Below are 14,515 nucleotides of genomic sequence, written 5' to 3'. Positions count from 1 at the left end.
TAGATGCAAGGGTGACAAGAGTGAAAGGCTATTTAGCCTACGTGCTATTTGATGCCAAAGGGCTATCTAATAATGTGGCATTGTTGTCCAGCTAATGATTCTACGTAAACACTAGAATGCTACACTAGAATACCCATTTCTGTGTTTGCAACAACAATGAATAATACATTTAAAGTATATTTATTTATTTATTTTAATTTTTTGTAGGTTCTCCTGAGGATGGGGGAAAGCCCTTTCAGTGCCCAGTATGCGGTCTGGTCATCAAGAGAAAGAGCTACTGGAAGAGACATATGGTGATCCACACGGGCTTAAAAAGCCACCAGTGTCCCCTCTGTCCCTTTCGCTGTGCTCGTAAAGACAATCTCAAATCCCACATGAAGGTGACTTCAATCGCTGAGAGCAGAAATGCTTGTGCCATAAATCATGACCAAATATCATAACGTCTCTAGGTGCAGATTTTTTTATGATACAACAGTATTAGGGCTGTCAATTCATATTTTTAATTAAATTAATTACATGATGTGCCAAATAATAAAATTAACCACATTTAATGTGATGTGCCAAATAATAAAATTAATCACATTTATAAATATTTGCAGAGAAAAGCCCCTAAATTAAGGTAATTCAAAGGAAATATATTATTGTGGCAGATTGAAAACATTGAATAGACATTATTAAAAGTGGCTTTAGAACTCAATAAATTATTTATTTAGATATCATTGATTCTAATCCTATCATTGGCTTATAGCCCATAGCAATCAGAGGCAGCGATAGGCCATTCACACAGGACAGACTTTTTTCTTTTCTTTTAAAGTGTTAATAATAAATAAATCATACTTAATACATAAATGTTAAGTAATTAAGAAAATAATATCAAACTTTATATTATCACTGTCACTCAAATTAATTGATAGAGAAGATGAGGATTCCTTTTTTGCTATGCTTCTTGCTCATCTTTTCCACACTTTTATCTAATTTCTTCTGTTGCTCATCTCAGGTCCATCAGCACCAAGACCGAGGGGAGACCTTCCAGTGTGAACTCTGCCCCTTCACATCCTCCCGCCACTTTAGCCTCAAGCTGCACATGCGTTGCCATCAGCACTTCCCTCGTCCCGACCTCAAAGTCAAAGAAGAACCCGGCACAGACACGGAGGAGGGCGAGGGCTTGCTCATGGGGGACGGTGGAGTCGCTGGCGATCAGGTCATGAACACAGATGCTTCCACGTCTCCCACTGTGAGCCAACCCGACGGTCGTTTGCTGGCCTCCCCCACTGAACCCTCGAACCACGTCCAGATCAAGGAGGAACCCCAGGAGAGGGATGTGTCTGTGATGTCTCCCTTTGCCCTGTGTAGGGAACGACCCAGTAGCAGCAGTAGTTCTCTGGATCTGTCTGGGCTCAAATCCAGTCCACCAGGGCCTGGACCTACAGCTGCCTCGCTCTTCAGCCCAGATATCACCACCAAGACGGCTACGGACCTCCTCATGAAGCTCTCAGGTAAGATATCACAGTTAAACCACAATGTAAAAGGGCAATGTGATGGCATTAGATGCTTGATTATGATTGATTCATCAGTAATTTCTTGCTTTAATGAATTGGTAATATAATTATGGGTTGGCAAAGGCGAGAAGTAGAATTCAGCTTGCTGGATGGGAATCCAAAGCCAAGATCCTGCAGGACTGTGTCTGCATGATTAATTCTTAACCCCAGTTACCACTCTACCATGGAGAGTCTGTTTATTATGGCTGCTACCATCTCGTTACCTAATCCTGTTTTTTTTTTTTTTTTTTATATACATATATATATATATATATATATATATATACAGTGACATTTTGATGCTATTATACTTGTTGAAGGCATTACACATTAATTCAACACCATTTTTCTTGGCACTGAGGATGCTTATCTATAGATGGAAAAGAACAAACAAGATTCCAGATTGACAGTAAAGTGACAGTAAAGACTTTTAAATTGTTTTCGAATAATTCCAAATAAATGCTTTTCTTTTGAACTTTTCTATTCATCAAAACATATTGAAAAAATGTAACATGGTTTCCACAAAAATATTGAGCAGTTTTCAACATTGATAATAATTAAATATTTCTTGAGCACCAAATCAACACAGAATGATTTCTGAATGATCATGTGACTCTTAAGACTGGAGTAATGACTGCTAACAATTCAGCTTTGCCATCATAGGAATAAATTACATTTTAAAATATATCAAAATAGCATAAGAGACTTCTTTCAAAAACATTACAAAATCTTAAGAATCCAAAACTTTTGAATGACAGTGTGTATGTTAATGTTAATTTATACAACCTGAAATGTTAAAAATATATTAATATATGTAGAAATTATTATCATTATTATGATCATTAACCTACATAAATAAATGCTTTTTATTTTGTATTGTTCATTGTTACTTTGAGATACCTAATGTATTAACTAACTAATTTTAATGAATTGAATCTAAAAAAGTAGTGTTATAGACAATCCCCCGGTTTCACAGACAAGGCTTAAGCAAGTCCTAGACTAAAATGCATGTTTGAGCTGTTTCAACTGAAAGAAACTTGCACTGAGATATCTTAAAATATGTCAGTGCAATTGTTTTGTCTTAAGATGCACACCAGTAATATTTCTTTCTAAGACACATTTATATAAGTTACTTAAATGCCCTAATTGAAGTAAGGCCTAATCCTAGCTTAGTCTAAGCCCAGTCTGTGAAACCGGGCCAATATCTGTTAATGTTGAGGGTAATATTGAGTTTATAAATTAATAAGCTGTTTGGGGGCAAGGGTGAAATTTAGCTGTTAAAATGCAAAACTCACAATTACACTTATTAATGTAATAGAACTCCAAACTTTAGACCATTAAATACATGTTGTTGTAGCTGAAAGTATAGGTAATTGTGAGACAGCAGCAAGATTGATCCGAGAGGGCTGACCAAGGGTTACTCAGAAGGTCGGCAACAGGGTCGCTGCTCCCTCGCTTAATGCAGAGTAATTAGATTGAGATCTTGGCACAGAAAAAAATGAAAACCTTCGGAACATTAGATTAATTAAAAATTCATGCATAATTCATAATTAAAAAGGAATCCGTAATTGGAAATGATTAGCGCCCTCAGCTCCATCGCGTGACCTCTTGCCTGGATGCAGAGGGACTGTACCAGCTTAGTTAACTTCATCTCCGTCTTGGTGGAACGTGCAGAGTCTGCGTTCATTGCACTGCCCCCTTGTCGCCCATGGCACTGTGGTCCTGGACTCCCAAACAAACGCGTTTAGGTCCCAGAGGACCAGATAGACTCCTTGACACTGCAAAGCTAGGAGTTCAAACATAGTGGACATGTCCTGCTAGAAAGAGGCAAGATGTTCCAAGTAGGAGATGGAGCTGTTTAGATTGCATTAGTGCACTCTATACAGCCCACTTTTTCAGCTGTGTTGGTTCCAGAAGTATTGTTTTCCATTAATTTTTCCCATAAGGATTTAAAAAAAAAAAAAAAAAAAGTCTTTGTTAAAGTGCCACGAACCAAGCCAACCAGCTACAAGGTGAATCACAACATTACAAAGATTTATTTGAAGCAAAAAATTATTTGAAAATCAGAAAATGTAAACAGAAAATCAGACAAAGAATAGTACAAGACTTTAATGAGGGAAAGAACTACAATCCCATGAAGTATTGAAAACAACACAATCGAATTAAAAACTACAGAGAAATATAAACTAATAAAGTTGTGGATTACATCTATAGAAACAATATGTTTTTAAGATTATTGCAATATATGCATAGACACATACACAAATAATTAAGTATTTTTAGTGCAAAAGGAGACAGACTCGATTGGTGGGGTTTGCTTGTTGCGAAGCTCTGATTGGTGTAATTTTCTGTAGAGTTTTTCCTCACAAATTCCGCTGTTAAACACAATTATTTTTCAAACAAGTTGAAATAATGCGAACAGATGACTTCAACAAAATCATGTACCGTCAATTAACAACCTCTGAACTCACAGTTCATCTGACTTTAAATGTTTGTAAATTGTAAGTTATCATTAAAAATCTATTTTCCCATGGAGAAAATGAAGTTTTTACTTCTAGAACCTGGACTATTGCACTCTATTGGCTGGATTCTCCTCTACGGAAGCAAAACTTCTGGGTCAGGATAGTGCTTGGTAAAGTAGTTTGCCTAGATTTATTTTTTCTAATTTTAGTTTTACCTTTAATAATTTGTGCAGTGGTGCTTTAACAAAGATGATCTAAGAGGCGTCACTTCTCATGTGCTGTGCTGAAAATGTCTCTGAGAAATTGCGTTGCGTAAGTCATCACCTCTAAAGCAGCTCTGGCACAGTTATCAAAACGCAACTTTTGTAACCTGTTCACTGCCTTTCAATAATACATCTCAAGACAATTCAAAGACAAGTTGGACTTCAAATCAGATGCTGTGAGCGACAATCATGATTTAAGAGTGCATGTCATGGTAAAACCGTTCAAATTTTATCATCGATTAGTTGTTGGATCTGTGCTTGATGTCACTTTACAGAAATAACAAATGCATTTCTATGGGAAAATGGCAGCGGTCACAGAGCTGCTGCAGGAAATGTACGAAGCCCAAGTGTTTAATTTGGATTCGATAAGTATATTCTTATCCGTTAATGTTGCAAATTCACTGAAGTATTTCCTTTTTGCAAATACTCATCCTGAGTCCTTACTGTGAGCAAATCTCCGTTAAACTTCAAACTTCATAAAACGCATTGATCACCCACTTTTGTTTGTGCTTTTGCTTTTCTTTATCATTTATAATTTAGTTTTTGTTGTTGTTTTTTAAATATTTAATTCTGCCATTTTGGGACAGTACACCACAGAGAATTGACATAAAGCAAAGCAGGAGAAAGAGGAGCACAGTATCGTGAAAGGACCAAGAGCTGGGACTCGAACTCAAGGAGATGTGCTTGCGTGCTGTTAACTCTGTCTTTAAAACTATAGATACACAGTTTTTGCTGCATAATGTTAGGCTGTGGCTTATATTTAAAGGCTAATGGCTTAGTCTGCATTCATATGTACATTATTTGGAGCAGCATTGGGCAAGATATATGTGTGTGTGGGATAAAAATGTATATATATATGTGTGTGTGTGTGTGTGTGTGTATAGGTGGCTTTTTATCTGTATAACTGATTAATCACAGAAATCATTAGATCCAGCTGATAATTAAAATTGCCAAATGTGCATTTATGATTCATACTGTTACAATACCAATTAGGGATGTGCAAATGTAATTTCTTTTGACTAAAGCTGCAACTTGTTTTGCACCAGTGAATGTATCAATGTATTTGTGCACATCCTCCAAATTTCATAAGTAGTGTTATTTGCTTTGAGTGTTATTTGCTGTTGTCATACTCCCACTTGGGGTACATGAAGGAAAGAGAGACACAGAAGAATCAAAAAGGCGAAGGGAATTAGAGAACTATAAATAAAACGAAGTGTAAAATAGCAGACTACGGCATTTAGAGTTCCCTAGGCAAAACACACATGCTCACGCACATATGAGGTGAACTCTCACTGACCTCTGACATAATTGGCCTATCATTTCTTTGGACTGCCTGGTTCTCCTCTGAGTTTCGGACCAATCCGCTTTGATTTTCCTCCACGCTGACACAACTGTCAGCCATCCAGTTGCTATACACATTTTGATTTGGAGATGAAAGCCGGGGAAGCGCTTTGAAATGCAGGCCCCTGCACATGCTTGCTGGACCTAATTCAATAATGACAGTTCACACGTTGTCTCTTTCTCTCAGAGAAAGTGACTCTGGGTGTGACACTGGTCACAGGCAAATAATTGCCTAGAACAATTGTGAGAGGTGTTGAAATTGGCGAATCCAATGAATGAGTGGAAACTGGAGTGTACTCTCCATCACCATTGTTTTTGTATGCACTCCATTCATTTGTTCCTCGAAGGTCCAGCATCATGGAGGTTTGCCTGCCATTTCCCACATCCAACATGAGGTGCTTGCTTTCGTATGTGACCCCTGCTGCATCTAACGTCCAGTGATGTGTAGCTGCACCCTTGCTGCTTCATGTAGCAAAGCCTTCCTACCGTAGCAGACTGTTGGCTGTTGTTGCCCCCTTAACCTGCCACGTTAAGCCATCCTCGGCGGGAGCGCTGACCAATTGTCAGAGCTGGGAGCAGAGCTGCATGACAGAGGTGGAAAGCTAATGAAGTGGTCCAATAGTGGGCAGCCGTAACAGAGTGAGAGGTGACAGGGTACTGGACAAGCGCCCAGTAGAGAAACGAATCAACCCGCAGAGAGGAGGAGGCAAAAAAAAAAAAAAAAGAGGCCAGGTGACAGCAACGGCTGATGACAGCCTCACCAGCGAGAGTAGAGATAGCCCCAGTGTTGATGTAACACTGACCGGGGGCTTCACTCCAGTCACAGCAAGAGAGAGAGAGTGTAGAAACAGCAAGAGAGAGGCTGTATTCACACAGAAGCAGAATATGATTGTCAGTCCTGTTCAGAGCTCTAAATATGGTTACGTTCATTTCGGATATAAATGAATGTGACAACCGCATTCCATAACTAAAGTGACTCACTTAAATGTTAAAAAGTGTTTAGGAATAACAGGGTTGGAAAAGTCATCAGTCCCCTGATTTAATACCTCATAGAGCCACCTTTTGCTTTAATTACAGCCATTAATCTTTTTGGATATGTCTGTACTAGCTTTGCACACCTAGATTGGGGAATATTTGCCCATTCTTCCTTGGAGAATTGCTCAAGTTTAGTCAAATTCCATGGTGAGCAGCAATGGACTGCTCTCTTAAAGTCCATCCACAGATTTTCTATCGGATTTAAGTCAGGGCTCTGACTTGACCACTCAAGGACATTCACCTTCCTATCCTTAAGCCACTGAGTTGTTCTTTTGGCGGATGTTTAGGATCATTGTCATATTGGAAGGTGAATGACCTGCGCATCTTCAGCTATCTAGCAGAGGGATGCAGGTTTTCCTCAAGAATTTGGATGCACTTGGCAACATCCATTTTCTCTTTAATCATAACCAATCGCCCAGTCCCTGCTGAAGAGAAACACCCCCACAACATAATGCTGCCACCACCATGCTTCACAGTAGGTATGGTGTGTTTTGGGTGGTGTGCTGTGTTTGCTTTTTGTCAAACATAGTGCTTGGAGTTCAGTCCAAAAAAGTCAATTTTGGTCTCATCAGACCATAGCAACTTTTGCCAGATGGTCTTCCAGTCTTCCAGGTGTGTTTTTGCATAGCGCAAACAAGACTGAGTGTGGCACTTTTTCAGGAAAGGCTTCTTCCTTGCCACCCTGCCATACAGGCCAGCTTTGTGTAAAGCTTGTGAGATAGTTGTCATATGCACAGACTGACCAGTCCCAGCCATAAAGCCTTGTAAGTCCTTCAAAGTTGCCTTCGGTCTCTTGGTAGCTTCTCTGATCAATGTCCTCCTGGCTCGGCCATCCAGTTTGGATGGATGGCCTGATCTAGGCAATGTGTTGGTGGTGCCATTTCTTTCCACTTCTTAATGATGCTCCAAACAGTGCAGTACAAAACAGAGGGATAGCTAAAGCCTTCTAAATGTTTTTGTAGCCTTCTCCTAACTTGTGCCTTTCTACAACTTTATCCCAGAGGCCTTTTGAAAGCACTTTCCCAACCATGGTGAATTCTTTGCAGTACCATGCACTACTAACAGTGGAATCTTCAAGAAACAGCTGGTTTCATTCTAAAGTAATTAAAACCACTACAGTTGATGTCAGGTGGGGCAATGACCCTGGTGTTTGATCTGGAAGTTGATTGGTTGCACCTAATTAATTTTGAATAATCCTCCATACCTCCGTGCATGGGCTCAAAAAAGTTGGACTTAATTTATTTCATTTTCCAGGGTGTAATGTGACAAAAGATAAAGGTTACGAGGACTTTCTATAAGCACTTTACATGTCAACTAATTCTCATTAATTTGCAACTACATGTCAACTAACTCTAAGTAGAGTATTAGTAGGCTGTTAGGTTAGGGTTAGGGATAGTAGAATAAGTCGGTATGTACGTGTACTTATAGTCAGAATGTCTGTTGGGGAGCATCAAAATAAAGTGTTAGCAGATGTTAATCTAGTCTACTAATACTCCAGTGACTTGTAGTTGACATGCAGATGCAAAGTTACTTATAGTTAGAAGAATGTCTAAAGTGGACTAAAGTGGGTCGAATTAATTTTATACAGACTTTCTTCTGTGGAACATAAAAGAAGATAGCTGTCTCAGTCACAGTGTTTTTTTTTTCTTCCCTGCCATACAATGGAAGTCAGTGGTAACCAAAACTGTTTGGTTAGTAACTTTCTTCAATATATCTTCTTTTGTGTCTGCAGAATAAAGAAAGTCATAAAGGTTTGAACAACATGTCTGATAAACTCACACCTTGATTGGATTCAGCTGTAAGACGGTTTATGGACATTGACATCTTTGATACATTCTTTTGTCACTTTTGCTACGGTTCAGGCATATTCACAGTTATCAAGAGAATAGAAAAGGGACTTCAGTTAACTGTTCATAGAGATAGTATTTGAGCCTCTTCTGTAAGCTGTTGTATGATCACAATTCAAGTCACAGCTGTTTGTAAATACTTTGTAAGTAGCCAATCCCGTACACTGACTGTGTGAATAGATCTAGAGAGATGGCGGCTTTCACACAAGACTTCCAAGGTAGCTTTATGAGAGAAATTTATGCAAAAGATGATGTGATGACAGAACAGAATTTGAAATATCAAGATAGGCACTTGGGATTACCCCTTTATGAAAGTCTAATAAAACAGTCGATAAACAGAAAGTGCTCGTTTTTGTTGAGCTTAATTTTGGTATTTTGGAGACATTCATGCAATATGAGGAAAAAAATAAACTTGGCTGGCGGATTAAGCTGATAAATTATTCAACGCTCACTGTAACATGAATTCGAATGGAAATTTTGCTCTATTTTTAGCTGCAAACCGAAAGGTCACCAGAGTGGTGTGACTTTGTATCTCCGCACTCACGTCTCCAGCTTGTACTTTTCTGCATGTCTTCGAAAGAGAGGGTGCATGTGCGCGTGCCGCACGCCCTGTCCCTGTCTGATAGGACACGCGACCCGACACGCTCTTAATTAGAGGATGCCCTTCCAGGTGCTGACCGGACCACGCTAAGTCCGTCCGCTGACATCTGACTGGTGACATTTCCAGCCGGTGCCACCACATACACCTCCCCCGCCACCACCTCGTTCACCGCCTGCACTCTCCACGTGAAGGTCACAAACTCTCCCAATGGCTCCTGACGATCTTTAGCTCATAGTCGTGTCTTGTCCCCTAACCTGACTGTACCTTGGGTGCTGTCACAGATCCACGTCACCATTAATCAGAGTCATCGGAGTGAGGCGGTGGTCAACTCGTGTAGATTGATGAGAAGGGTCAGCGCTGTTGTGGATGGTGTATGTACTCAAATTTGGGGGTGGGGGGAGATCAGATGACTGCTGAGGGGAGTGTGGTAGAGACAGAAGCGGTGAGTGATCACTGCTGATCTGTAAGAGAGATGAAAGGAGGAACGGTGAGAGAGGGAGGGAGGGAAAGGGATGGGTAGGTGCTTAAGTGAAAAAGATTGACAGAACAGCAGAGGAAGTGTGATATGAAGATCAGACATAGGTAGAACAAATTTGACATTGTGAGTATGTGTGTCAAAGCATGTACAGTAAATTTAGAGTGTGTATTAATGAAAGATTTTAAAACATGGAGATATTTGGAGTGTGTGTGTGTGTATGTGGTTTTGGATTTTCACTACATTATGGGGACAAAGATGGCAATATCAGAAATCCTTGTCCTTGTGGGGATATTTTTTGGTATTCATGAAGAAAACGCCTTATAAATCAAACTGAGTGATGTTTTTTTTTATTTTTTTATTTAAAATGCAGAAAGTTTTCTGTGATGGGTAGGTTTAGTGGATAGAATATACAGTTTTTACAGTATGAAATGATATAAAATCATTATGTCTACGGAATGTCCCCATAAAACATGAAAACCCAACGTGTGTGTGTGTGTGTGTGTGTGTGTGTGTGTGTGTATATGCGGGCAGCCACAATTATAGTAAAACATGAAATCAGCTACATTGTGGGGAGCACTAGGCAACGGTCTCCACAAGAAAAACCAAGGTTATCAGAAGTGGAAGTCGTCATATTTAGGGCAACTTGGTGAATGGAAACTACAACAAATATAATATAATATAATATATATATATATATATATATATATATATATATTCACAGTCTGTGAAAAGGGTCCATTCCTTAGTTGCAATGAAACGGAAGTACTGAGAGATTTTTCTTCCATACTGTGATGTGAAATGATTATCAAAAGTAATCCATGTTACTCCATGTTTGGATGGAGGCAGATCTGGATGCAATCTTGATGTCAGTTGTAAGAAAGGGACAGGGTTTAAGCACACTACAAAGAGAAGAGTTTTAATGAAAGATCATATTATAACATTTTGTTTAAAATTCTGAGCTCAAAATATATAATATAAAAAAAGAAACATGGATGCATGAATGAATAATTCACAATAAGATCTGCAGTTAGACAATACAATACATTTTCATTTCATGCCGCCTTAGTTAAAAATTTATAAAAATCATAACAGTCTTCATGCCTTACACCGGTTCAAGGTAAGCTTATAATAATGATTTATAATTTGAGGTATCAGGTAGGATTTCGCAGGATTTTCACATTTGTCTTTGTGTCGTAGCGTGTATGGTGCGGTGGAAGGTGACAGCTTCTGATGGCTTGTTGCCATAATTAATGAGCTGCATTATTAACACAATGGATCATTCAACAAGACTCAAAGGCTCAAAAAGACTCAATATTTTTTTTTTCTGTTTAGTTTTTATGTAGGAGGGGGGCACTTTTTGATGTTATTAGTGACAGTTGCTCTGATAAAATGATCACCTGTAACCACAGTACATTGGTGTGCCTCAAAAAGTCATATTCATACGTGCTAAAGAGCTGTGCTGAAGCCCAGCTCACATAATTACCAAAACTATGTTCTTGCAGTCTTCAATACTGCACCTTTAATATATTAAATAATGCATTAATTTAGTTAGATATTGGGGTACGGTTAAAGTAGAGGATAGAAAATATCATGAGCTCAATATAAAAACAATAAAAGTCAAATGGAAATTTCCTACAAAGATACAAAACAAGCAGTGTGTGTGTGGTTCAGGTTTTACCTACATGTGGGGAACAAATGTCCCTGAAAGGATATTAAAACCTGAAATCACCTGCATTGTGGGTTCCAGCCAACGATATCCACAAGGAAAATGTTTAATGAATTTACTAAATCATGCTTTAATTAAAATCTAAATCAGAAACAAAAAGGAATCCGCACACCTAGTCAAAATGCAAATTCAAAGGCTTTCAGTCTGATCCATTGTGCACTTTCACCTTTTTCTGTGCACCAATGAACACTTTCTGGTTTACTGCAATGTACATGTTGTACTGTATCTCCTCACTTAAACTCATTTGACCTGGATCTTTGACTGTTTGACTGTTCCTTTTACACATATTTTGCATAATAGGTGTGTGGATTTCATTGTTTGTTTGTTTTTTTTCCCCCCAAACTCAATTGTTACTTGATGTGCATTACCGTTTAAACGTTTGGAAAGAAATTAGTACTTTTATTCAGCAGAGATGCATTTAATTGATGGTCTGTTTTTACTTTATTTTCTATCAAATTAATGCAGCCTTGGTGACCATAAGAGAAACATAAAAAAGAAACGTTAAAAACATTTTAAAAAATCTTATTCTCCACAAACAAAAGACGGCAGTGCATGTTTTTCCGGAAGAGATGTATTTTTTTTTTTTTTTTTTAATAGAAAAATGCAAAAAGGTTTGCAGTAATGTTAGGGGAAAGAAAATATCATTAGATGAGTATAAAAACAAGAGAAGTCATTGGAAAGCCCCCACCATCAAATAAAATAAAATAAAAAGTGTTCAGAATGAACCAATGGCCTGTGTTCTGTTCCTGGCACTGATAAGAAGGGGCTCCATGTCTTAATATTAATTATTCATTGAAGCCTGATTAGAAATGGCCCACTTTTACAACATATTGAGTGAGAAAAGAAATGTGTCTTACTCTCATATGAACTGACCAGAAATATAGAAGAAATATATCACTACCAATCATTTTCTCTTCAATTACAGACAGTCAGCTTAAACACACTTGTTTGATGTTCACACTGTTAGATGATTCAGAAGGAACATAGTCCATATTCATATAAAAATGGACTGAAAAATTGTTTCTGCTGGGCTTTTGGCCTATTCTAGAAGGCTTATCATGTTCAATTGAAATCCAAAAAGACAATTTAGCCATTTGCTTCTTAATCTATTTATCTTGTCTTCTCAGAACATTTCCTTTCTGAGAAGCCAAAGACAGACTGCTAAAAATGATCATTAATGGAAGCAAATATATAAAAACCTCCAAATAATCTTCTGCATTGTTGCTTAAACTTAACTAACAAACCACAATGTTCGGATAACTTGTTTTTAATGGTAAGTTCTCCCAAAAAGGACTTTTCTGTCATTATTTACCCCAATATTGTTCCAAACCTGTATGGTTTCATTTCTTCTGCAGAACACACTTTACACAAAGCTATCATTTGACTTCCGAAGACACGGAATATAGTCACGTTTTTGGATATCCTTTAACTCTTTACATTCAAATGTCAACAAAAACATGGGCGTAGTTCTTAAACTCTTGCTTCTCTTTTTTTTTTTTTTTTTTGCCCCACAGCAGCGAACCAGAAGGAGGCCCTAAAGGGTTCATTCTGTGTCAAGGAGGAGCCCCAGGCGGAAGAGCCCCTGAGCTCTCAGAGAGGACCCAGCTACAGCTTCTGCCAAGAAGGACCCCTAGGGGCCACCAAGCAACGAGAGGAGGGGAGCCCGATGATAGGCAAGAGCAGCCTACTCAGCCAGGACATCAACGTCAAAGTGGCCTCTGAACTGCTTATGAAGCTCTCAGGTCAGCAGATGTATTTTGGTGCATGTGCTCATGTGTGTGTATTTTCAGTTCTTGAATTCACGAATGCTGTTGAGGAAACTCAAAGGCCAGAGGATTGAGCGAGTGGGTGCGTGTGAGAGATGTGTGTGCTTTACATTCTCTGTTTCTTTTCTTTAACACATTGCTAAGGTCATATTTAGAATAACCTTAATGCAACAGTACAACAAAGGTTATAGAGTAATTATGTAAAATTATGTAAAACACTGTCAGTTCATCATAAAATCCAGCATTCGTTTGTCTTTCTTTCTCTCTTTCTTTCTTTCTTTCTTTCTTTCTTTCTTTCTTTCTTTCTTTCTTTCTTTCACTTTTCTCTCTCTGTCTCTCTGACTGCTGCTGTCTATTCCACTCACTTATGTTTTCTGGGCAGAAGGAAGAGGGTCAATTCCTTTTCATGTTGTTCAGTCAATGTTCTTTTTATCCTGGTCAGTCCTCTGCCAAAATAAACCCATTGATTGCTGTTTTGGGCCGCTGGTCCAATCTTTATTTGAACTCTACAAGACAAGGGGATTGAAAAAAGTTCAGGACTAAAAAGTATCTGTTGTCACGTACACTTTGTGTATAAATGTGGTTAAATTAACACAGGAAGATGGAAATTTTGGAGCGATTATTTGTGGGCAAATATTATTTTATTGATAAAGTACAGAGAGGATAGTGTGAAAGAACATGATAGTGTTGCGAGCCATACTTGAACCTGCGTCACTCACATGAGCACTGTGTCAGTCCATATATACCACTAAGCCACAGCTCCAAAAAATAAATGCTTTTTAATTTTCTAATATTACTTTGAGCTGGGTTAAAAAACAGTTTAGTCAACGCATGACTCTGAACTGAGCAAAAATTGAATCCGAATCAAGTTAAATTTTTAACTGGAGACCTAATTCCAATCATAATTCAATTTTGACAAAATCTGTATCTTTAAATCACAGAGTAATCGATAACAGAAAATATAGATTTTTCAGGAATGACTCTATTAATCAGAATCCAGAATCGAATCATGAGAGATTTCCTCCCCTAATATTGATAATCTTAAAGTCGACATTAAACCTAAATTTTTTTTTTTCCTATTTTGATATATATTTTGAGTAAAACCTCAAAATCTCGCCAGTGTACACATAATCAGAGAAGAGATGTCTTTACGAGGGGGAGGGGATGTTAAAGGATTAGTTCACTTTAAAATGAAAATTACCCTAAGCTTTACTCACCCTCAAGCCATCCTAGGTGTATATGACTTTCTTCTTTCTGATGAACACAATCAGAGTTATGCGTTTGTGATGCGATGCATTTGTGTAAGAAAAATATCCATATTTAACAAGTTATAAAGTAAAATATCTAGCTTCCGCCAGACCATATACAACTTATGAAGAAAGTGTAATGCGTCTCGCAGTTCAAAACGCTTACGCTACGTCCTACACACTGTGCGATTTATAATAGTCCTTTACGATT

General features: G+C 38.2%; 1 protein-coding gene across 5 annotated transcripts in view; it reads left to right on the top strand.

Moving 5' to 3' along the window:
- The window catches only part of znf827 (zinc finger protein 827), a 77,704-nt gene that overhangs the window by 23,917 nt on the left and 39,272 nt on the right, over window positions 1-14,515 (top strand). For all 5 annotated transcript variants that reach the window (XR_007929888.1, XM_051892001.1, XM_051891995.1 and 2 more), the window contains exons 3-5: window positions 208-380; window positions 998-1,496; window positions 12,806-13,033. Coding sequence is in view for 4 of the 5 variants with exons in the window: in XM_051892001.1 (XP_051747961.1) it covers window positions 208-380; window positions 998-1,496; window positions 12,806-13,033 (900 nt within the window). In the remaining variant the exon portion in view is untranslated. The remainder of the gene's footprint in view (window positions 1-207; window positions 381-997; window positions 1,497-12,805; window positions 13,034-14,515) is intronic.

Source organism: Ctenopharyngodon idella, chromosome 1, assembly GCF_019924925.1.
Source record: "Ctenopharyngodon idella isolate HZGC_01 chromosome 1, HZGC01, whole genome shotgun sequence".
NCBI lineage: Eukaryota > Metazoa > Chordata > Actinopteri > Cypriniformes > Xenocyprididae > Ctenopharyngodon > Ctenopharyngodon idella.
The sequence above is the reverse complement of the archived record's forward strand: the minus strand, read 5'-3'. Positions and strand labels throughout refer to the sequence as shown.